We start from the raw sequence: 25933 nt of genomic DNA on the forward strand, positions 1-25933 counted from the left end.
GTAAGGTATCCTGTAACTTTGTGCACTTGGGGAATTGCAAAGTTTAGTAATTGTTTTTTTATTATGAAAATACAATTTTTACATTACATCTGTATATGCGGGTAGTTCTTGAAACTGGCAAAAATGCCAGAATTTACAAAGTTTATCTGTTGCTGCTTATTTCAATTCCATGTTATGGGAATAAGATTATGCCTGGAAAATGAAAGATTCACAAGGCTGCCAATATAATATTTACGTTTTCTCTTTTAGCGTTATCGCCACATACTGGTTGAACTCAACGCCATTTGTTCAGGTAGACCGCAGGCGCAACTTCTACACATCGAATGAGCAAATATCACACAAGGTTTACTATTTAAGACACTTTAGCTTGTACCTGCACATCTTTAACCCGGTATCTGACTTGACTGTCTTTCTACATACACACAAAAAAGGGTGAACACTATCCCGTCAAGTATAAATTACTGCAGATAGTTTTTCTTAAATCCAGTTTATTTTATGGAAAAATCCAGTAAAAAAAATAATGATAATATTGATCTAAAAACTAATTTATTGTTTCTAGTTCTTCAGTATTTTTTCCATTAAGCACAATTCTGTCAGTGATCACTTAAACATACAGACAATGTGACAATGATATTCCAATAATATATTCAAACGCAAATCTGGATGTTTTTGTATTATACTTTTTATTTTTTTCATATGAAACAAATCAGTTCTTCCATTGTGTTTTAAGTGTGAAATGTCTGTCATGAATTCTCACAGTACATTCAGTTAATGATCTGAAAGAAAACATCTTTGAACTTGGCACTTAGAAAACAACCACAAAGAATTGTCACCTTTATTCATTTAGAACAAAATTTACAAAGCCATTCAGTCATTTTTTAATACTTTTTTGTTTTTTAAACTCAACTGTTGAGAATATTCAAAATACACTTTTTAATGTTGCTTCTCTCGCTTTGTACTTACAAATATGTACATTAAAGTCTTTGTGTCTTTTCGTGTGTTGTCTCATTGGTAGTAAAAATCCTTTTTTTAGCATTTTATTTATAGCTCGTCACACGGCCGGCACTCTGTTTAGCTCTTCACTATTCTGTTTGAGCTCGAGTGTCTGTGAATGTTCGGCTTGCTTAAATGGATGTCCCGTGGCTGGCCTCACTGGCTTCTGGGATGGGTCCTCCTGGCACTGGTTGGTAGGACATTGGCATGGGTGTCTTGACTGGGCTCTGCCGGAAGAGCCCTCCGTTGGGTGCCCTGTGTTTGCAGCGAATAGAGGGCATGGTGGCACTGCTCAGAGGCAGGGGCAAGGTCCTGCCAGCGGACGCGCCCAGTGTCCTTCCTGCCCCATGACCCTCCTGGAGGAAGGTGGTCACAGAGAGTGGCGGTGGTCCGCGATGGGCTGGGTAATCCCGAACAGACAAAGCCTCCAGAGACTGGCTGGGTTGCATGCTGCCAATGTCCAGGGCAGAGATCTCTATAGACTGACCTGGCAGCTGCTTGTGGGCTAAGTCCTCGTCCAGGAGGCTGTTCAAACGTTGGTGGACCTGTTCCAGGTTCACTTCTTTGTCCTAAAAATAGATTGAAAGGAAGGCAGAGCCAAAGAGCGTGCATAGAATAAAAGAAGGCAGTAGAAAAGACAGTGGAGAGAGGTTTTAATGGAATGGAGAGCATGAATGTAATCAAAGAGGAGTGTGATAAAAAAAACAAGTGAAAATGAATGCAAAGTGAAAAGGGGTTAAAAGATTAAAAGAAGAAATGAGAAGAGAATAGAGAGTGAAAGAAGACAGAGAAAGACAGGTTATAATAGTCCTTTCATCATAAGCTTTATAGTTAGTAATCTTCAATACATGCAATGTAGTCTATTCTATCATCAATTACACAAGCCTAACACACATCTAATAATGTTTATATGACTCTGAAGGATGCTGAAATGACACACTGGCTTATTTCAGCGTCATTCAAGAAACCAGAGCATGAATTAAAAATGTACTCAAATTTTTAAGCAGCTGACATCTTGAAAGACATTACCTTCAAATAGTAAATCTTAAATATGGTGTCATAAAAGGTAACACCTCCACTTCACTGACACGGACTTAAAGGAAATTGTCACTTCATGCAGAAGTGTTTAAATTTTTTGCACAATTACGTGACCACACATCTGCAGGAGGTGACTCTGGCATGAAAAAAATCAGCTGTTAACAAGACAGGCTCTAATGGATGCACAGACTATGTGAGACACTAAAGTGTAAATGGAGACGAATTAGGTAATGTCAGTTAATTGAAGTAAGCCACATTACTTTGAAGAATCTTTTCAAATATTCCTTTTTTTTAGAGGGGGAACATACATATGGGACTGGGGAGAGAGAAGCCAAATAAGCACATAACTGTTTATCAGACACACATTTTCTAAAAAAGGTTTTCATGCTTGCTTTTGAATGTTATTCTATAATCATGCACCCATTTAAGTTGAGGCAGACTGATGACAGACAAAACTAGACAGGCAAATAGCAGGAGAGACCATGGGGGTGATATGACGGATGAAGCAACTACAATCTACCCCTGTCGGGCCCCATGCCCCGCCCTTTCGCCCTGTCACAGCCAATGACCATCCAGTACAGTGTGTCAGGCCTCTCCTGACCTGTGTCAAGAGCCACGGCCTCCTCCCAGTCTGTCTCTCTGTCAGTCCAAATGTCCCGCCTCCCTTCTGGTAAGGAGCTTGTTATGTCATTATATGTCAATGATCCAGAAACCCTTTGCAGAGCGTAATCCTTAGTCACCTGCTGGAGACCATAGACAACGATACATAACCAAAATGATCCCCGTGAATCCGGACATTGACATATAATTGTAATAAATTACTACTTGGCTAATAAAAGGAATAGTTTGACAATTTGTGGAAATACTCTTATTGATATATTTTCTGAAAGTTAGATGAGACAGGTGTCAGTGTTGGTAATTAGAAACATAAACAGGTCTACCTGCAGGAGAAATGCATAAATTGTGTTTTTATAATTGATCTTGTTTTTAATTTTGTATCGTAAGGCAACACTGTAATAACAATTTTATGATAATAATAATTATTATCATTTTTAGTATTATTTTTATGGCAATCAAACTACAATTTTAGAAAAATACAAAGTGGTTAAACATATAATTCTGGCTTAAATGAGCGCAGCTGCTGTAAGCAGCAGGGTGTGTTTGTGTGCGCGATAGCAGAGCTGTATGGATATTTGTGTGCTCAAAACATTTTTGTCAGACTGGAAAAATGTGACATAGATGCCGACTGTGTAAATTAATAAACTTATCAGGCTCACACCTCTATTATTAAGACAAGGGTTGAGAAAAGCCTGACAAACATATAACTACAACTGCATATTCTATTATTTCAGGGTTTTTTTTTTATGTGAATAAAACGGTAAGTAAAGTATTATTTGAAGCTACAGCCCCCCTGTCATTAAAGGGTCTAAGAGCAAGTAAAAAAAATTATATAACAAAAAACAGCTCAAAAGCGTAAGTGTTGCTATGCAAGTTTTATATAAAACCAGAAATTACTAAACTTGGGTTTTTTTTACTGCCTGCACACTGAGGTCCAACTTTCCCAGGAATGGACACACAATTTTTTAGAGAAGTGATTGATGAGTAGGTGGTGAACTTATTATGAATATAACCTGTTATTCAGCAGGTTAGGTGTGCTACGTAAGTTGCCAAGTAAGAAGTAAATGGCCTTTATAACAATAAAAACCCAGGTTAAAACCTCTGTTATGTTGCTAAACCTCTAAACTTGCTTTGTAGTACAGACCAGATTCTTTTTAATATAGATGCCATATCCAAGATGATGTTAAAGAATATAATTTGGCATCGTGTGACTGAAATAAACAAGACTTATTTGATCTATTTGGTCAGTAATTTAGTATTGAAAACTGCATGGCTAGAAGATTTTTTGAATTTCATGTATTAATTCAGTATTTAATTGTTATTAGACTTTTGCCTTAGTGGTGACGCTTTTTCTTAAAACAACTACATCCCATTCTCCATTGTTCACCTCGATGTTAACTTTGTTTCCCTACATGAAGAAACTGGTGTGCGGCAGTATGCAGAGTGCATGTAGTGAGCACGATCCTGTGGCTTTAGACTGACCCTGATTCACTGACATATGCACAGTACCTGGTGCAAATGTTTGATGAATCCAAATGTGATTTTGCACATATGAGCAGAAATGAGAGTAAGCCAAGACTCGCTGTTTTTTCTGTAGCTAACCTGTGTTCTAAAAGAAAGGAATTTTTCATTTTTAAAGGAAAATTGTTGTGCCATCACGTTTCTGTAATTATTGACAACTAAGCAATTAAGTGTATTTCCATAATGTCAAACTAATTGGCCGGTGTGTTCAGGCTTGCAGCAGAGTTTTGCTTTAAATGGCTGTCATAATGCCCACATATTGTATTCTAATGCTGTCATGGGGCCACAGAGCACTGCTTAAAACAATTTAGAATATAAAGTAATAGTCCACCCAAGTCTTTTGAATTTTAATCACTCCCTGTAGGCATGAAAGGCAATTAAAGTTTGTGCAGTGGTCAGCTTGATTTCATGACTGCTGAGCGGATTTTTTTAACCACATCTCAAAGTAAACATCATATTTGTTTTAGTAGTTTAATCTAACAAATACCAGAAAGTTTAAGTGAATTATACAACTCGACATAATGTTAAATCTTGGAAAGACTTTAAAACTCGAAAGACAATCCAATTATGTTCTAAAAACGGCAAAACTAATATTTGTGAAGAGCAAACACAAAAATCCTCACTGTGTTTGGTTTGGATCAACTACTTCACCATTTGGGTACTTATTAGTTACTTTTTTGTTCTGCCATGAAAACCTGCCATCATTGAATCCATGTGAAACCAAGAAAAACTACATGCTTTTCGCAGTCTAGAAGGGAGCTGTGAGACATGCTGTCACTTATCTTAAGAAGCAGTTTGGGTCCTATAGATAAGATTTTGTTCTTTGCGTCCTGCTGTTCATTACTGCTGTAGCCAATCCTGTGTTCATGATATCATACTCTACTGTCATAAAATGCTAGCTCATTTTATGGCCTTTTTTTTGGTTTGTTTGTTTGTTTTCCTGGACTGTACCAGTTGTGAGAGTACATTTTACTTTTTATTATTGTCAACAGTTCTTGTTTCTTTAATTTGTCTTCCTGTTTGTTTCAGTTTAAACTGTGTTACAGAATAGTAAATTTATTAAAATAATTTGTCTGCACCTTTCCCACCTCACTGTTACCTGCATACATGTAACAGATTTTGAATGAGTTGTAAACTGTTGCATTTGCATGCGCAATTGGAGTAGGAAATACAAGCCTCTAGAAATCTCCTTGAACTGCTACAATTCTTTATTTACTGCTCCCTATACATCGGATATGCTGCCCAGCATCTTTATGTGCTTCTTTCTTTCTGCCTTAAATTTCCACACAGTCACATTTCAAGACTACAGAGCGTGTGTGTTTTACAGTCAAAAGATTTTGGGTGGAAACATCTTTCCAACATATCAACAGCAATAAAGCACACAACCACGATTAGAGTTAGCACATCTTGTCTTTTTAAATAATGGCAGCGATGTTTGTGTAATGAATCTCACATGACAGCAATATGTGGTTATTAAGAGAGCAGCTACTGCTGTACACACAAAGACTGTGAAATAGAAATCATCAGCAGTAACTCAAACTCTCATATGCACCAAAAAGCAGCTTGGATGGAGTTTGATTTACTGTGTGTTTTCCAGGGCAGGACTGGGTCTTAAATGGGTATTCTCATCCAGTATTGTTGGACTGTCAAGTCAAACAGGCAGGTCAAGGCTCAGATTCTTTACTATCTGCATTTGCTCACACTTTAGTTTAGGGATCCATGTCAAGCCTTAGTTGTCTGGACGCCTCATGCAGAGGGGCTGCCCAGTCGACAGCAGCAAGATAAAGTCTGAGCTCTAAAGCATTAAGACTTGAATGGATTAGCTAAAGAGAGCTATTGTACAACTGAAGCACTTATCGACTCAGAAGTACAATTTCAGTATGTGGTATTAAATTTGCATGTTATCTTTTCACTGCGGGTCTCTCATGTGAGCACCAGTGACGGATTTTTAATTTTTTTTGGCAATTAAGGATTCTTTGTGTCAGCATGAGAGAGAAGCCTCAGAGAAGTCCCTTACAAAGCACCCCAACCTCTCTCCCAACATGAGAAGGAATGAGTAGATTGATCACATGATGTCTGGACTATCATCAGGGGCACACCTATTATAACTGGGTGTACTGCAGCTCTACTAAATCGGGGCTGGTGTCAGCGCCTGCTGGATCCATAAAGTAGAGTGTGGCAGTGGCATCTCTGGGCAGGACCGGGGGGCCCGGGGGTCTGGGTCTCGACCGGGGCCTTGGTGGGGCAGGGGGACCCGTGGTGGCCACCATGGCCAGGTTCTGGGTTAGAAGGCCCGGGCCTGGGCCCTGGCCCGACGAGTTGTCAGTGGTCACCTCTTTGGGCTGCTCTCGTCGGCAGTGGTTGCTGTTCCACCACGTCTCCAGTGCAGCTACTAGGAGGGCCAGTAGCAACCCTGCGGCAAGGATGCAGAAGATGCCGGCAAAGCTGTGGAGACGCAGCGCCCGTCCCTCTGGCTGGGCTTCTGTGTGGCTCTGCAGGTCACAACGACCTTTCTTTGGCCACCACTTCTGCTTCAAGATGTCAAGATCCCCCTTTTCTTGAAGCTCCAAAATCCTGCTCAGAGAAAAGACTAAGTAGTTCTTTCAACACAGTAGGTGGAAATCTTCATGTAATAACCACAAGACAAATCCTTTGCTAACACTGATTCTGATTAAGTCCTAGGTAACAGAATGATAAAGGCAGAAGAGCAGAGAATTTTCACCACAATATTATCATGTAACAATAATTCAACGATATTGTGTAGCTCACGAAATGAGAGTAAATAACATAAAACAAAACATGGTTAATGTATTGCATGTATTAGCATTTCATTGTAACCTCATTAAAATCCCATAGAGGGTAAAGCTATTAAACACTGCAGTTCTTAGTTTACAGAGCGCAAGATGTGACACTGATTGTAATCAAGAATCAAAAGTTCGGTTCTATAAAAATGAAGCAAAGAAAATCAGAGCTTAGGAGTAATCAGTATCATATCAAACCGTATAAGCACAGAAACAAAGATGATCAAATACGAGAGTTGGCCCATTAGTTAGTGCACAAATTACAGGGTAAGGAATAGATGTATGCTGGGGAGAATGATGATGGCTGATCACAAACACAGGCGAAGCAGTTAGGGTGTCCCACTGGAACAGTTAACTTTTTGCACAGTCATTGCTCAAACTGTTCAACAGTGACTGACATTTATGCATTTTGCAGAAGCCTACACATTCATTCATTGCAAAAAGGCATAAGCAGATATACTGCCAGAGTTATTTATATACTTTTATACTCATGAAGTGTCTCAGCCTCACCCTATGTTCAAATATTCCCATCTTTCACTGAAGCAGTGTTTGTGGCAGATTAATCAGTCTTTCTTTTTGAGTTGGTGCTTGTCGAGAGTTCATGTTTTCACATCTAATTAAATATTAATTTTCATTGACAAACAGAGAGTGCCATGGAAGTCGGGAGCGTTTTTATTCCTGGGGAGAAAGTTTCCTGCCCTGCTTTCAAATTTTAAGACGTGAAATTACTTGTCTGTCCTTGAGCCAAATGCAACAGACAAATAGTAAAAATATGCTTCAGATAGAGGCCAACAGTATAGAGACCAACTTTGCAATTCAACCTTGCTCTGCTACACTTGCCATAGTTGTCCACGTAAGAAATATGCACAATTAGTTTGATCATCTATTTAGAATAATCCCTTAAATGAAGATGAGTATATTATAAATAAACCTCTACCATAACCAAAAGAACTGATGCCCAGACCAATAAAAATGAAGTTTTAAGGTACTGAACACGTTAGATGTTACAGCATTATTGCATCATTGGCTTCTCTGCTGTAAAAATGCATCGTATACATACTTCTGTGAGAAAATGTCTCTGTAAGGACTGCCGTGCTGCAGGGCCATGCCATAGCCTCTGGTGCTCATGCTGTTTCCTGCTATAGTTAACGTGCAGTCATCGTCTGTCAGGGCAGCATACTCTACCACTGCCATGTCCCACAGAAAGGCATATGACTCTCGCTTTGCCTGCAAAAGTTTCCATCACAAACACAAAAAGAGACGCACATGGTAATTACATAAAGACATGCTTAACTGCTTAGTGGAGAAATCTTAAATGACTTTTAAAAACATTTTCTTTAATCATCAGCGATCGAGAATGCTTTGTATAAACAAACAAAAACTGATTAGATACAGTGTAAATGCAATTTGCATTACGCTTCTTTTAAGGTTAAGAGTAGACTATTTTACTAGAGAAGCGCACGGGAGGATATTTTACTCAGACAAAGCAATGAGCAGTCTGCACACTGGAGCTAAATATTTGCATAGAAATTACCGCACATTTGCCCACTCACACTAAACACTGAAAACATTATGAAAAAAACAAATATTCCTTATTCTTTTTTTCTGGATTTGCAATCTTCACCTAATAACACATTTTGAGACACCCAATCATAAGCTGGAGTTTGAAAATCACTGTGTAGAAAATGTAGAAGAGCCACAGCTGAATCTGTATGGATTTTTATTTATGTATTCATTGTTTTGTACACAGTCCTGACTTTTGCCTCCTGTGGTGTCCTACATCCTACATCTTCCAGAGAAAGACTGTCCCTGTAATAAATTAAGATGAACAACACAAAGAGCCACTGGGTTATGCATACACACATTCCAATCAAACTATGGTTATATATTTATTAGGGGTGCAACGATACACAAAATTCACGGTTCGGTTCGGTTCGATACTTTGGTGTCACGGTTCGATATTTTTTCGATACAAAAAAATGTTCATGCATTTTTAATTTGTCATTTATTAAAATTATAAATATATATTTTAACTCAAAAGTACAGTTTTTAAATTTAACCCTAACCCTTGTGCGTGTTTTTTATTTTGACAGCGAATGCGCACCTGCGGACCACTTATGTGCAGCCCTGGTTATTTAGCTCGTCATATTGCAGCCACAGAAATTCTTTTGTCCATGAAACCATAAAGCTGCATTTTCTTTTTGCCTTATAGTCTGATTTGTCATAACTTCTCCGTTTTGTGGTAAGCTTTTCTTTGGCTGTCACTTCTTCACCCTGACCTGTCTTATTTGGCTCAGCAGAACTGAAATGCTTTTACACACTCACTCACATAAGCTCAGCGATTCTCTGGCGATCAACCTCTCACATGTTTAAGCTGCGGGAGATTTCACTTGTCATGTTTGCATAGTAAGCTAACGATTAATAAGACTATGTCAGAGGAATTGGTGCGCAAATTATCATCACTCACAGATCAGTGCTGTCGCTCTCTATACACAGTTCGCACGATTGCAAAGTGAAAGCAAAAAAACAAGCGCAAATTCAAACGCGATTTCAATATGTCACACATTGACAGTGGCTCACCGATGCCAATGACATAATTACCCAGCTACATTTCTGAAAGAATGCAAAAGCATTGACATATATTTTTCCTACAATAGCCCGACGGGCAGGGAAGAGATAGATTTTGGTAGCCCGACTGAAAAAAATCTCTAGCACCGGGACGTGTCGGGACGTGCTAGCGATATTGCAAGCCCTGTATCTGATTGAGGAATCACTCATCTTTGGAAAAGAGAGTTTATTACAGAGAAATGTCTCTTTCCAAAATAAAAGCTATACTATCCGCTTCTTCTGGGCTATATTCTCAGCAGCATAAGGAGAATCATGTGCTAACAGCTGTCTAAATGACTCGGCTAAAGTTAGTAGCATGCTTGCTTTTTTTTGTCTGCTTCCACTTGTCTTTGCACTACGATGATGTCGGCGTAAATGTGCAGTCATATTCGTTGTGTTCCCGCTAGTGCTTTCAGGTTAATCTCGTTGAAATGACCTTAACGCCACAACACGGCAAATCTCCGTTAACGAGCTACCTCCGATCACTCCGTGCATGGGGCTAGACGGCCAACACGTTAACGAGCTAACTGCGCTAACACACTAGTTCACACCAATGTAATTGAGCATTGCATGGCACATCCAACATACTGTTTTACTTTAGTCCATGACTCGCTTACCTTCAGGGTCATACGTCACATGAAAACCAAAATAATTCCAAACGCCAGATCTGAATGAGGTTCAATTTGCCTGTTACAAGGAGAGCTTAACTTCTGTCTCGCTAGCTTGCCCTGCGCTCTTCCTTCTGACTATGCTGTCTGTGTTGAGCGCTCAGTGAATCTGCATTCGACTACTCCGCCTAGGCTGCACTGTCGAGCCTAGGTGGAGTAGTCGAATGCAGATTCACTGAGCGCTCAACACAGACAGCATCGTCAGAAGGAAAATTGATAAAATAAATTACAAATGTTGTATTGTTCGATACATATGCGTACCGAACCGAAAGCACTGTATCGAACGGTTCAATATCGATACGAATATCGTTGCACCCCTAATATTTATATATGTACACATATATAAAAACTGCAGTATTTTGTTTAAGAATGAAGAGCAATGCAGTAAATCAGTAACAGACTAAAATTGCTTTCTCTCATCAAATTAAACTGAGACTAGTTTTCCTGTGATGTACGCATCCTTGCATTGCCTGGCCTGATTACACTCGATCCAATTATCAGCTCAAATAATAAAGCTGTTTTGTGTCAAGTGCACATGTCAGACCCCACTGTAAATTATCTAATTATTATTGTCTAGTGTCTGGGTTAAAGAACGAGATGACAAAATGCACAAACTATTCATTTAGCCACACAGGCAGTTTGTGGGAACAATTAGAAAAACTTTGCAATTTGTTAGATTAAAAGAATCACTTTTTACCTCCATGCTTCTGTTAGTCAGACATGCATTTGTTTTAACTAATTCTCAGCTTGTTCCTACACGGTGGTGTGAGATAAAAAATGCAGTGAATTGCAAGACAATCCCTTATTGAGCTGAAGACATTACAGATGTTTTTAATTAATTCATTTATTCTTTTGCGGCTAGACAAATCCCCCTTCAATGCCTGCTTCTTGTCAATATTTTGCTGTGCATACATTTCCTTTTTGAGGGTGACCTGAAATGAACTGTTAGATTGCTAAGGCATTGTTAAAACATCGTCCTGTGTAAAGCAAACTTTTACAGAACATCTTTTTTTTCTTAGAGACAAAATGCTCTTTCCCCCTTGAAATTGAACATTTTGTTCATGAAGATAAAAATAAATACTCACCTTCTTGATACCCTCTGAAGGGCTGGATACAGAGTTCTCAAAGCCATTGTTTTTGTTGATGACTTTCCACAGCTCAGCATATGTGCTGTCCTGCTCCAGAGGGTTGGTGCCTTTTGCCCTAAAATACTCGTACACAGCCGAGTCTCTCACCGTCCCATAAACTAGGTCCACCTGCTTGGACAGGTCCTGGAATGATCTGCATGGTCACATGAGTGAATTACTTGCTTTGTTTAAAGATAAAAGAAGAAAACATACAGTAACTGTCATGATAATTGAAACATTATAACATTAGCATTAATGTTACTTAACGTTAACATGAGGTTTTATTTACCAACAGATAAAAAGCAAAAATATTGGATATCTATAGGGGATATCTGTAAAACCCCAGCAAAGTGTTTGAGATACTGACTTGGATTACTCAGCTCTCAATCCAGTCGAGCATCTGTGGAATGTACTGGACAAAGAAGTCAGATTCATGGATCTCAAGTCTCAACTGATAGAAAGAATGTGCTGCTAACATCTTGGCTGCAGATACTACAGCACACCTTCAGGAGTCTAGTGGACTCCGTGTCTCGATGGATCAGGGCTGTTTTGATCAACGCAATTTATTTATTTAACAAAAATTAGGCCAAAATGCATCACTACATCACATGATTCAGTAGCTTGCAACACGACTTTTACTAGCCTTAACTTTAAGTAATGGTTTTGGAGGAAGCATTATGCATTGTCGTTCTGTTTTTTTTTTTTTTTTAATCAATTTTGTTGTAGATTTGCGCTACACTTGTGATATCCAGTCCTGGAAAGAGTGGCAACTGTCTTGAATGTTTTCCTCTTGTGAATAAACTTTCACAAATGATTGGTTTTGATGGAAACAGCATCACAATAGCTGAAAGCTCCCAAGCAGCAAACTGCCAAAACTTCTATAAAACTTTTTTTTTCTGCTCCATAGAGGTGGCCACACTTGTGAGGCTCAACTAATCAAGTGTATTTCATTAGCAGCAATTGGCTGCTAATTGCCCTCTTAAGGTGCGCTTAAGTTTTTCACACACTGCTTCTGAATCGTGGCTTAATTTTTTAGATAAATAATGACATCGTTTATTTGTCATGTTTTGTATTTCATCTGAAGTTACATGTAACTAATTTGAAGACATGCCTAGGACCAGATTATTTGTTGCATGTCCCGATACAGAAAAAGATGAAACCTTAAAAGGGGCTGTACTTTATTTTATGATGGCTATGCTTGTGGTAAAATGTTTAGTTTTCAAAGGATACCTTTTCTGTCATAAACTACTCACATAAAGTGTGTTATGATGATAAATAACATAGATGGGCTTAAGGTTTGCAGCCAGCAAAGTTGCTACAACTAACTGTATGTTAGCTTGTAAAATCATGCTCCACTATTTCTCCACACATGCATGATGCAAGAAATCCCCGATGTAGGAAATACTTCTGGTATTAATTCAAGAAACATGCATGAACAAATGCTTAACATTAAAACTATTAAATTACACTTGTCCATGTGTCACAACAAATTCATATTTCATTACTATCAGATGATAAACCAGATACAAGATTCCATTATTTTGTTAATGTTGTATTGTTATAATTATCCACAATAACAGTGACACAGACAATTCCAATTTATTAGATGTCCCTTTATTGCTAATCTAGATATTAACTATTATATTGCTATATAAATAGGATATAAGCATTCCTGTGTTTGCAACCCGGTAGAGCAAAATCAAAAAAAATGTGGCAAACACTAATTCAAGCTGATATCAGCACTCTTTTCCCCTTTCATTCATTATGCCACATAAGTCTCTTGGCTTCTGTCCTTTACAGAAGGACTCTCTTTTCCCTCTATTTAAAATTCAAGATTTAACTTGCCCCTAATGCACTCCAACAAATCAGTAGACCTAAAACTGCTGCCTTCCTTTTTAATGCACATTGGAGCAAATCACTAATCATCATGCCCTTTATCAACTAAATTAGCTACACCTGTAGTGCGATACCACAACTTTCTCCAGCATTGCCAGCACAATGAGTCCAGTGTGATTCACAGTAATGATGATCAGTTTGGGGGTACTGCATTCATGAATGATTATGGGGTTCATCCCAATGGCTGGTCATTAATCCCCAGTAGAACCTGCTCCAAATTGCATTCTACTTTTTATTGGATCTAGAAGTTTCTGCCTCAAGATTGTAGGAAATAAGAAAAAAGCCACTTGCAGCTTTCATTTTAAGATGGACTAATTCTGAAACTTAAAAAGCTAAATATTTGCCAATTGCCAATGCAATGTAAAAAATGTTTTCATATCGCCAATTTTCTTTATTGGTATTCAGCTGATATGTCAACTCAATTATTAATACCTGACGGGGGTGATGGCTATTTGATATGACTATAAGAAATTAAAGAAGAGATGGAACAAACACCCTTTAACCATGTCATGTTGACACTGCATAATTTGTCCAACAGCGGGGTGCTCTACAGCACCACGAGTCAGACAGCACATTATTCACGACTTGTTGTGGCAACAAAACATTAATATAAATTAGATTGTTATAATATCTTGTTAAAGTCTCATAATAACTACAAAAAACAAAAGTTAAGGAAATCTGTTCATGTTTTTTTCCCTTGAAGCTTTAACCGTCTTTTTTCCAATTCTCTGAGAAGTCGGAGAATTCAATAGCTTATCTGGAGCTGATACTGCAGGACTAATTCAACCATTTAATTGGAGACGTATATGGTGTGGAAGTGGTTGTGGAAAGGGGAAAACAGCAAGTGAGAGCAAAACAAACGACCTATTAGATATTTCATGGTCTCTAACTTCTGCTGTCACATTAAACTACGAGCTTTAATTCACTGGGTTAAATATTCCGATTTTTGTCTAACATCTTAGTTTCATAACTACATAAACACTGTGACCTATAGTGTGTTATGAAGGTGCAGATTTAAGATACCACAGAAAAACCAATGGAAGAAGGTGAAATAATTAATAATATGTATATGATATACATGTACTAAGAATCGTGGCCCATTTTAAGTACTTTTTCTGGTTCACCTTTTCTTCAAAGCACTGCATCACTTAGATTTTTGTAATAACTGCAGAAAGGTGAACCCTCTGTTCAATAAATATAATGGCTGAAGTACATTACACAGACCTTTTCCTTTCATTCCTTTTTCCCCACACATGCATGCATAGATTTGTTAGTTTTACATATCTGTAACTGGCCAAAGCAGTGAAAACTGAAACAATATAAAAATCAAGAGAATTTAGCCAAAAAACTTGATCTAATTAGTATTAATCTACAAGGTATCTGAAGGGACACAAGTTATTAAACTAATCTCTCACTTTTTCTTTTGCTCTCTCAAACTAATTCAAGATAAGAACATAAGATTAGGGTTTAAATCACAGCAGGGGGTGAAAAAAATCACCTCTTTGTCCCCAGGCGTAGTAAAGGCTTATTTTGACACACTGTAAACAAAGAGGAACGAGTTGTGTAGTGTTTAAAAATGCAAATGTTCACTTAAGATTAAGTTATTGCTCCTGTTACACCACACTCATGTATCATGCACACACCCACACTCAGAGAGAGACAAATGCAAACATGCATGTGTGCTTAGCGTTGCTCTTATTGGAAATTTTCTAAATGTCATTTCCTCTGATCATTTCCATGTGGACATTCACAGCATTACCTAAATCCAGGGTAATGCAACCTCACTGACAGCAAATGCCCGAGCTGCTAGTTTTTTGGGCTGTATGGCAAGATCCATAACCTGTTTGTGAAAGAAAACAGATTTTTCCAAGAATCAAAGCAACAGCTTGAGCTTTAATGTTTTTCAGATGAAGGAAGGTGGACTGAACCTCACTCCATCTGATTTATAAAATTCAAGTCACATTGACTCCAAGGCTAGGATATTGGTTTTATGTTGGAGGACAAGCTACCAATGCCATTGTGACAAACACAAAGCAGGGACACATTTCAGTTGTGTACATTTGGAGATATGCAGCCCTGTTCTGTCAGGTACGTCGGAGTATTAGTACACATTACACAATGTTGCCAAAAAAGAGGAATGTTGGGATTTTCAGGGTACGGTGCATGTGCTTAGCATTGCTCTAATTCACAGTCCTCTCGGATTATTCCTGTATGGACAGTAATGACCCAGCTGTTCCTACACTGACCAAAATAATAGGACTTTAAATGAAGGTATTAACGTTCCTCTTTCCAACACTCTTCCACAGCTTTTCACAAAACTGAGTTTACAACGTGCGTCTGAAAGAACTGAATTCCAAACCTTTTCCCTGCACAGGAGTGATGTCTCCTTGATACTAGAAAAAAAATTGCACCACACAATACACACCGCTTTTCTTTCCCAAGCCACTCTACTGTATTTTTTCCAGATCAATGAGAAAAAGAGATTGTCCTAAAGAGCCATTGTACATTTTCTATACCATCTGTGAAAATGACACACAGACTGAGTTCTTCCTCTGCATCTCAGTAAGCAGCTATTGCAAATGTTTATCAGGCCAAAAAAGATCAAATTTGTTAATGGAACTGGGTCACAAACAGCCACTTATTCATATTGTCAAATACATATTTAAAACACTTACAGGTCGAAAAAGGGAGAAGTGCAGTAAATTGTTTTGAATTTAATTTTTAAAAAGTGGCTAATTTAGTGTAATAAACTGATAGTTTTGCTACTTTGTGTTGCCAAACTGTGCGAAACTGTAGTTTTCAGAAATTATATTTTCTCCATACAAGATTACCATTTCCAGTGCTTGATAAAAAACTATATCTCAGGCTGTAATCATCAAAATCTTTTTAGTTTTTACACATATGCAGCATGCATCCAGTCCATACAGTACTTTGGCTTGGGCGGGTCGATCGTGGCTCAAAGAGTTGGCAGTTCGTCTTGTAACCGGAAGGTTGCCGGTTCGAGCCCCGGCTCGGACAGTCTCGGTCGTTGTGTGCTTGGGCAAGACACTTCACCTGCCGCCTACTGGTGACGGCCAGAGGGGGCTTCTGTCAGTCTGCCCCAGGGCAGCTGTGGCTACAACTGTAGCTCGCCTCCACCAGTGTGTGAATGTGAGAGTGAATGAATAGTGGAATCGTAAAGCGCTTTGAGGGCCCCGAAAAGCGCTATATAAATGCAATCCCTTATTATTATTATTATCTTGACTGATAGTATAGTAGTAGTAGTATAGTAGGCAGCACGGTGGCACGGTGGTTAGCACTGTTGCCGCACAGCAAGAAGGTCCTGAGTTCAATTCCACCATCAGGCCGGGGACTTTCTGTGTGGAGTTTGCATGTTCTCCCCGTGTTTGCGTGGGTTCTCTCTGGGTACTCCGGCTTCCTCCCACCGTCCAAAGACATGCAACTTGTGGGGATAGGTTAATTGGATAATCCAAATTGCCACTAGGTGTGAATGTGCGAGTGAATGTGAGTGCGAATGGTTGTCTGTCCCTATGTGTTAGCCCTGCGACAGACTGGCGACCTGTCCAGGGTGTACCCTGCCTCTCACCCTATGACAGCTGGGATAGGCTCCAGCGCCCCCCGCGACCCTGAAAAGGATAAGCGGAAGCGAATGGATGGATGGATGGATGGATGGATGATAGTATAGTCAATTTAGATTAGCACAAAGGTGATTCCAACACAGCCTAGTGTTACTATTGAAAACAGCAGATGTCATGAGGTTTTTTTTTCCAATTTAAAACTGGTCACAGTGTACTTTCTTCTTCAATTTAATTCTTAAGTGCCATCATTTGCAGTGTGGTTCTGTTAAACTGCAACAAAGATTAATGTCCCTCTAAACTGAAGCACACACACACACACACACACACACCTGCAAACAAAATCTCTTCACAGGTGAGCTGTGTACTGCTTAGCATTCGACTCGTCTACTCATATGTCCACATGTGGCTATTTGTTCAACAGAAGATGGACCCAATGCAATCAAATGCCTCTCTGCTCATTCTTTGGGGAGAGACAGCAGACCAAATTGGATTCACTGACAAATAAAATTTTGGCTGAAGACAGGGTATTTGTTAGGCAGTGGGTCAGAAATCACCGAAGCACTGTGTAGACTGACATGCACACAGATTATTCTTAAAACTCAGCCGCACATGTCCCTGTAATTAAAATACTGTAGAATGTTTAATGCCTCAAGAAATCACCCCATATTATATTTATATATATAAAAAAAAATCCACATGTGATTTGAATTAAGCTTCTCTTTAGATAAATCAAATAAATAACACATAGGCAAAGACATGCATTTAAGATTGAAGCACGCAGATGCTTATTAGCATAAGCATGTGGATAAGAAAAAGATAGCTTGAAGCCATTCATGGCTCTGTTATGCTTCTAGTAATGTCCCTTGAGTCAGCTCAATTGGGGCTGAAGACCACTGGTGTGAAGTAAGAAAGCCTGAGCTTATCAGAACTCTGGTCCCTGCTCCTTGTTCCCTAATTGAGGCTAGCAGCTCAAGGCCACTTTAGCTGCTACTAGCATAATACACCCAATTTTCACAGACTGCATTGTGGCTAATGCATGTGCTGGGCTTTTTACCAAGAAGAGACAGATACCGAATACAACTATGTGCCCTCTAGTTTTGATTAGCATCATTTCTTTACTATCTATCTATCTATCTCTCTTTTTTTTTAAGTTTATTTTTTTACCGAACTGCGTTGTCCATTCGTGAAACAGTGAGGTAGGCTGCCAGGTTTGCTGTGTAGGACGAACACACGATAAGGGTGAAAAGCCACCAGCTGCCCATGACGATACGGAGAGCCACTGATCCCAGGATGGAGTCACTTCCTGTTGTGGTACAGACAGAAGCACAGAGTTAAAAACTACAAAATAAGTCTTTGCCTTGCACCAGGTTTGGTTTCAAATAATCACTACTGCCATGATTGATTTATCAGGTCATTCTTTCCTCAATTACAAAAATTGGCCAATTTAATTTTCAAAGTGATGTACTGTACTCAAATTGCTTGTGACATTGAGTTTCATTTCAAAGAATATTTGTGGTTGTTTTTCTGTATCACAAATAAAACAAGACGTAGTGAAAAAACCAAACCAAACCCATAAAATGTTTCAGGTTTTTCAAACATGTTGCTGATAAAAATCAAAAAATGCAACCCATTATAGTACATTATAATACTGCTGAAATATATAGATTCTGCTTTACAAAGCAATCACTGTGATTATGTTATAAGAGAGCCATATGATAATACCTTATGTAATGACTCTATTTTTTTTTTACCAATATGATTTTAAGATATTTTTTTTATTTTCTAAAGCAATTGTACTCAAAAATTGTGCTAATATTTGCATAAAACACCAGAGAAGCTGTCTGCATGGTGATTCTGTATAATTACTGTAAGATTTAATAATTTACTTTCCCGAGAGCTTTGTGTATTCAAAACCATCTACCCTGAAATGCTACTGTTTTTTTTTTTAAATTTTCCCAAAGAACACGCTACTCATTAAAATTCATCCTTCTTTTTTCACCCACATCTTTAATCCTGGCTTTTCCTTGTTTTCCTTGAGGTTAAGAGACTGGTTCATCACATTAGCTTTGGTATCATCAGTATTTCTTCTGTCATACCAACACATTCTCTGCAAAACAGTCCTGAAACAGCTTTTGAGGTGCATGAGAAAAATGTCAGCACAAATTCTAATTTTGAAGTGTAAAGCCACAGAAATGCCATCTGAATGATTCAGGAATATGAAATGTAATGAAAACATATTTGTCTAAAAGTGTCACCATCAACACAACTGCACCCTTATGACATCTCGGAAAAGGAAGAAAAAAAGCCCAAAAAATCTGGGGCCTTGTCAGATGCATAGCACTGCGGCATCAGTCATTTTTATTACATACAGCTTTGATTTGTTGAGGTCACTGAATGTGAAATGTGGCTCTGGAAACTTTACTGGATTTTACCCCACTGCAATGGTCCACTGTGGTACAGTCTCTTTCATCTTAGAAACAAATTGATTAAACCCTTTATTCATAAGGAAATTGTGTTAGTTTAATTTGTTCTCCTAGACAGTTTCAGATAATTTTCTACCTTGGTCTGACCTCCTTTTGGAACAAAAGAAGTGTAGTCCCTGCTTGAAAAAGGCAGTGATAAAAGTCAGCATGTCTGGGCGTAGATAGTCCATTGTGCACCGAACATACAACAAAAACCAGCCAAGTGTTGGCATATCATTATAAAATCAGTGGGGGGATATGATTGCCAAGTTTATGCACTCTGACAATGGCACACTATGCATCAGCAGTCAGATCCGTATCAAAGTGACCTACGTCATCCCCAAGAAAAAAATGCAATCCACTTGACTCAAACAAAAAGTGGCAACGTTGGAACATGAGCCAGAAATGAGGGAGAGGCAGAAAAAAGGAGAGGAATTTAGCTTATCTTGAAATATAGTGGGTGTTGGGTTAAAAAAGGCTCACGGGCAGTGTGCCAGACTTTGACAGATGCAGCTGAGGCTTTAACATCAGTTGCTGAAGTAGTCATTTATCCACAGCGGACATACCTGGATCTCCACCAGATCTAAAGATGGGATGCTCTCTTTGTCAAGGGCACCTTTAGAAAATGCTAAGGTGGGCGCTGTGCCCCAGACTGACTCACTACTGAATCAGCATTTTCTCTACACAGACCGTAGACATTAACATATGTTCTTCACTTGATTTGACTTTTTCATTGTGCTCTTTTGTCATTAATCCCTTAAAGCATTTTAATTGTTTTTCGTGACTTGTTCTATTTCATGTCAGGTTTCACATTCAAAACTGTCTGACTGGTGGGTTTCACTGATATGCCACTGAAGGCTAAATACAGACAGGTTTTCATACAGTCACTATGGAACAAAAACCTGCAATGCCTTGACTCTTTGTTATGACAAATACTGTTCAGGATGTGCAATTGCTGTTTTTGGATGTTGTCATTGACTAACACAAACTCTATTACCCACCTTGTTGCACAAAAGCACCGTAGACAATCCAGATAGCACTCTGAAGCGAAGTGGAAACGGTAGGTGGTGGATGACCGGCTGTATTGTTCTGGCAGCGCACTGCCTGGATGCGCCTGAGCAGGAAGATCATGATGCCCACCACAGGGATGGCTGCAGCTATGCATGCCCAGACTGCCAGATCAAATGGTGCGAGTAAAGAAAAAATGTTGATCTTTTCTTCTGACTTGTGCATCAAAATTCCCACTGAGTAATCCAGGTAGCGTTTGCTGAAATCAACCACGCTCTCACGCTCTGGCGTGATGGTGATTGCTGATACTGCCAAGTCAGCACGCTGTGAACAAAGAACAATACGTTTCCATTTTCAGTAACTTTCTAACATTCTATTTTAAATCAACAGAGGAGATAATTACACTGTCATATGTTGTTAGGTATCAGAAACAAATCTAGTTAACTTGACCTGCATTAATTAGTGAATCTTTTCTCAACACTTAGGAGATTAGATTGGCTTGTGTGTCTGTAAAATCATTTGCCTGTGTATATAAAAGGCCTCCAAGCTTGAATCTAATATGTACACTGACACAGGAATTATCCTTTCTGACAGTGTGAAAACCTTGCGTCTTATTCTCTAGACAAACCATTAGCGTGGTGTTTCTGTGACACTGCTCCAAATGGAGGGGCTGAATTGGAAGGATATTTGTTATGTGCCATCTTTTCATTCTTCACAATAACACTGATAAACCTCAAGAACCTCTTTCAGTCCACATTTTCAATTTAAAAATGGATCTTCAGGAAAAAAAAGAGACAGGAATTTGCTATCATCTCAACTCAAGTCCTCACTTAGACAATTTCTCTCTGCCAATTCGTGCCCTCAGCAGAAGAAAAACCAGAATCTTTTGTAATGATGACATGAAACGTCCATCATAACTAACCTGCTACATTGCTGAATAGTCTGTATGGTTATTGTGTGTTATTGTAGCATTGAAAATGTTCCTTCTGCATTTAACAAGTCACACAGCTCACTCAGATAAACAGTTGAATTAAGTAATAACGTGTATCATGCTGTCATATACCGAATACAAGACTCTAAGAAAGTTTATAAAGACACTATGTACAGTGCGCAATATATATACACTTCTGCCTTTATTAAATTGAATCCATTATTATTATGAATCATAACAGTATTTGTCAGGGATCCATTCCAACAGCAGTATTCAGACCCATTCAATCAAACTGGGATGACACCGACTACAAAAAAAAGAAAAGTTTGTTTGATTCTTTCTTTCTCGCTTTCTTTTTCTTTTTTTTATTACTAAGCCTCATTATTAGGTTTCTATTTCAGAGCAAAATAAAAATGGCATGACTCCCAGAAAAAATTATTTGGACTGAAATCTGGACATTGATCGAGTGAGATAAAAAGTAAAACCCACTAACCTTGCCAATGAGCTCTCCAATCATGCCATTCCAGGATCCATTAGGGAGTGCTGAGCCATACTTCCCATCTCCAACTTGGTAGATATCATACTTGAAGCCCAGGATCTTAGCGAGGGCATCTAGCACGTCGATGGAGAAACCCTTGTATCTCTTGGGTTGGCCCAGAATATTTTCTGCCACCATCACAAAAGGTTCTTCCTGTTTGAAACAATATTGTGTCATATAGTAAATGAGCTTTTAGGTAATCTGCTACTAATGTTAGCATAATCTTGAGAAAAGTGTGAATTTTATCTCCACGGCCATGGATTTAGACTTAAACTTTGAAAAGACTAGAGTGTGTGTGTGTGTGTGTGTGTGTGCTTAATGACAGGAATGTCATTTATCAAAATGCACCAAAATCCCCTAAGGGCCAGATTGGCAACTGAAGCGAGGACACAGTCAGTCATCTTAAGAACAGCAGGGTGACACCTTTATGAAGAGCTTTTGGGTGATCTACTTTAATCTTAATAAAATAGTTTCCTTAGCAACTGTTGACCCGTAACACATGGCGCCATGACAAATGCTATGGGTCATCAATGTGGAAATTGCTATTCTGAATTTATTGCACCGACTCCTGGTTCTTCTTTATGGGTTGAAAGTGTCAGGGCAGAATTAAATGGGTGAAGGTGGACTAAGGCGAGCTGAGAAAAACAGGAGGGGGACAGGTAAGGAGGGGTGGTTGTGGTGCTGGTGGTTAAGTGGGCTGGGGCAAATGACTTGATTAAGTGACACTGCCAGGAAAGAGCTTAGCTGAACTCATGTGAATGAATAAGCTGCAGGTAAATCATGTGTGAAAAAGAGGAAAAATGGAGACTGAGGAGGTGGAGAAGTGACTGAGGGGGAGGTCAAGGTTAGAGACTTTGCTACTAGAATATGACAAGCGGTCTAAGAAAAGCCGCTGCAGCGTAGGACTGATGCTTAGCAGGCTTCTGCTGTGCTACATTCTCAGGACAAGACAGAGAGCACGACTTAATATTTCACTTTGAAACAGAGAAAATGTGCAGTGTCCTCTCTCATAATGATTATAATGACTGAAATAAATACTTTGAGTAAAAAAATATTCATTGTACCCCTTTCTGTATATTATGCTGAATGTTTAGCAAACTGCCGCACGTGATAGCAGAGGTTCGGTTAAAAGGTTCAGCTTAAAAACATGACTTTACTAGCCGAGGGATCAAGTTTCACTAATCTGTTTGTTCTGTTGTATTTAGTTTATGTTGAAATTCAAGCTTTAAAGAAATATGCAGTGTTGTGTATCATGTAAATAAAGTTTTTGCTTCATGCTGTGCACACGAGACATTTGATCTAACCTGGAAAAGAAAATATTTATTGCAAAAATAGAATAAAAGCCACACAAATTGCAGTTAATTATCAACAGCAAACTTTATGATGTAAACCCCAGGTAATGTCAAAAACATGTAGGGTTAATGTATGAATATCTGAAAAAAATGCAGCAAAACTGTGCTAGTGTATGTGCTACAGAAACACTGATGCTTAATTTGTGGGTAAAAAGAAAAAACTAACAAATGTGTTTGCTTATATTTTGGTGTTTCTTTCTCAGATATTTGCCTACGCAGTTCAAGTGTTAATAGATTCGCTGTACTCCCACAACTTACCAGTAATGTTACAATCTTGAGTGTTACTCCATGCATACCACTTTCTATCCAATTCTCCTTTAGGCTACCATTCAAACCACGAGTGGAGTCCCAGGTTGCCAGCTAATAAGGAGAAAGAGAAATAAGACAGATGAGGAAAAAATAAGAACTTATCAGGTAGCAAGCCTCTAAAGAACAGCTCTGTAATATATTTATTACAGGTAGAACAGAATAAAAACCAAGCATGAGAGCTGAAGTGTTTGTATTGAAGTATAGTGTTGTTTCCCTGCAATGATAATCATAACTCAGTCGCCAAATGCCTACATTAATATGTAAACTGGTTTGATATTAAATTCCTATGTTTTCAACTACAAATGTATTGGCACACACACACAAAGAAAGTGGCAATAAGAATGAAGATGCAAGCAAAATGAATACGATGGGGATATTTTATGCACTTTGTGCTCATCATGTGGAAAATTTGAGAATAAAAACAAAACAGATAAACAGAATTTCAAACCCATCACTTTTTAGTTTGCGTCTCGAGTCTAAGATATCGCTTGACTTTAAAACTCTCATTCCACGCTATCAACTTTTTGAGCCACACCTCACGTCTGTGAGTCTAGTGTTTGTTAAATTCTTAATCAGTGCTGCTAGCTGGACAAGAATTCTCAAGGATCCGACGTGTCATTTGGAGTGGTCTTTGAGATTTGAGCTGACAGGACAAGAATGGTAGCCCACGGTCAGACAACAGACCTTTTTTGCCAACAGCACATCGAGCTCCAGCGAAAACATTAAAAAAGCAGTATGCTATAGAAAGTATGCAAAAGTCACTCATACTATAGTTTTGTTAGATTAGTCTATTTAAAATATAGTAAAGCATATATGAGTTTTATTTTATTCCAACATTTATTTTAAATCATTATTTTAGCTTAAATTTTTTTTAATTTCAAAGAAGATTTTTTTAAAAATGTTTTTAAGCATTTAGTTAGCTTATTCCACCTAACCTCGCTCAGTGGATGCTGAGCCAGCAGATGATAACACTATAATGAACACAAATGTAACCGGCAAATCTTATGCCAAAGAAAACTGTCACATGCTGAAGAGACAGTGAGACCCCTTGCAATCCAGGCCCATCTGTGTGCTCAAATCAAAAGGATTTTGAAACTCTTCCTCAGTTGTTTGATCATTGTCCAAACTGCTACATAGAACATGTGAGCACCAATGGTCTTTCTCTGTTTCATATAAACATACATAAGGCGTGTTTGAGTATTAAAATATGATTATATTAGTGTAATAAAGTGTGCGTTAATAATCTTATCTTAGGTGTTATTTTGTATCTGTTGTCTATTGTTCTTGCAATGTTCTGTTTGACTAAATGTTTTATAAGAAAAACAAAATGAAGAAAAAAGTTACTTACACCATTCACAAATGCAAACTTAAAATTACAAACAACAACACCATCAAGAGAAAGCAACAATTACTGCAGACAAATAAGGGAGCAACAAAAGCATTCATCTGTGAATAAAAAGCAAGTATCTGAGGCAATCACAGAGGCTTTGATAAAACATCACAAGTGCATTTCATTATCAGCTGGATCTTTTGTTCTTCACAGCCCATCTGCAGAGCATGCAAGTTTACAAATTCTCATTGCTATGTATAGCTTTACTGCAAAATGATCGATGAAATGAATCATGCTTGTAGCACATCAGCTTCTGTTGGTATGTGAACAGTTTTCTCCTCCTGCAGGATTCCACTAATGAATTGTGACTTCTAAGCACAGTCAAGGATCATGGATGACTGTTTGTGTTTAGTCACATATGCGTGACTAAAATGTCATTTCTTGCATTAAATCATGTTTTGTTGGAAATATATGAACCTTACAAAGGTTATGAGCATAGCTCTGAAAGCATGTATTCAACACTTCTACTGTAATAGTCAACTTGTTCAAGTTCATGGTGGATAACGGTGGATCAAAGATGGATCAGACTTGTTCGAGTCCATCAGTCCACACCCTATCTCCAGTTCATGTTTTGAGACACCCCCCTAAGCCTCTTTCTTTCTGAGATGCACCAGTCAAACTCACATTTGTCTATTTGTCTCGCATCCAACATGCTGAGTGGGAGAACAGACGTTATTCGCCTCATATATAAGTGGTAATAATGCTTTGGATCATCGGAGTATACAACTGGCTTGCATGTTTGTGTTTCTAAGTGTGTGCTGGGGCAAAATGTCAGTCTGCATTGCTTGCTTCACAGGGGTCTATTTTCTCCATGAGCAGCTTTGCCCTCAGTGAAAAACACTGAGCAATCTGTGCTCTGTAAACTGAAGAACACTAAAGAGGAACACTTCTACTTCACAGAGCTTTGCACACCAGCATGCCACCAGGAAGGTCACAAACAATATATATGGCAAAGCCACACTCCTTGCATCTGAAAGAGTAACAAATGAATGAACACACGGTGGCCTTTGATTACCAGCTTTGAAAAGTCACTTGTAGGTTAAAAATTGCTTTACTAGAACATAATAATGCAATCTGTCTGCAACAAATAAAGGAA

At 38.5% G+C, this 25933-nt stretch overlaps 1 protein-coding gene across 5 annotated transcripts in view; it reads right to left on the bottom strand.

Annotated features, from left to right (window-relative positions):
- Positions 1–626: 626 nt before the first annotated feature.
- grid1a (glutamate receptor, ionotropic, delta 1a) overlaps positions 627–25933 on the bottom strand; it is a 299840-nt gene continuing 274533 nt past the window's right edge. The window contains exons 9-17 of one of the 5 annotated variants that reach the window (XM_080868622.1): positions 23397–23498; positions 21742–21939; positions 20311–20641; positions 18012–18150; positions 11332–11527; positions 8032–8198; positions 6504–6744; positions 2633–2771; positions 627–1562 (exon numbers count right to left, since the gene is read on the bottom strand). In XM_080868622.1, the coding sequence (XP_080724748.1) occupies positions 1150–1562; positions 2633–2771; positions 6504–6744; positions 8032–8198; positions 11332–11527; positions 18012–18150; positions 20311–20641; positions 21742–21939; positions 23397–23498 (1926 nt within the window). In that variant the 3' untranslated portion in view covers positions 627–1149. Of the gene's footprint in view, positions 1563–2632; positions 2775–6269; positions 6745–8031; positions 8199–11331; positions 11528–18011; positions 18151–20310; positions 20642–21741; positions 21940–23396; positions 23499–25933 lie in introns of all 5 variants that reach the window. The other 4 variants (XM_080868621.1, XM_080868624.1, XM_080868623.1 and 1 more) reach the window with 4 other exon arrangements.

Source organism: Rhamphochromis sp. 'chilingali' (assembly GCF_963969265.1).
Source record: "Rhamphochromis sp. 'chilingali' genome assembly, chromosome: 20".
NCBI lineage: Eukaryota > Metazoa > Chordata > Actinopteri > Cichliformes > Cichlidae > Rhamphochromis > Rhamphochromis sp. 'chilingali'.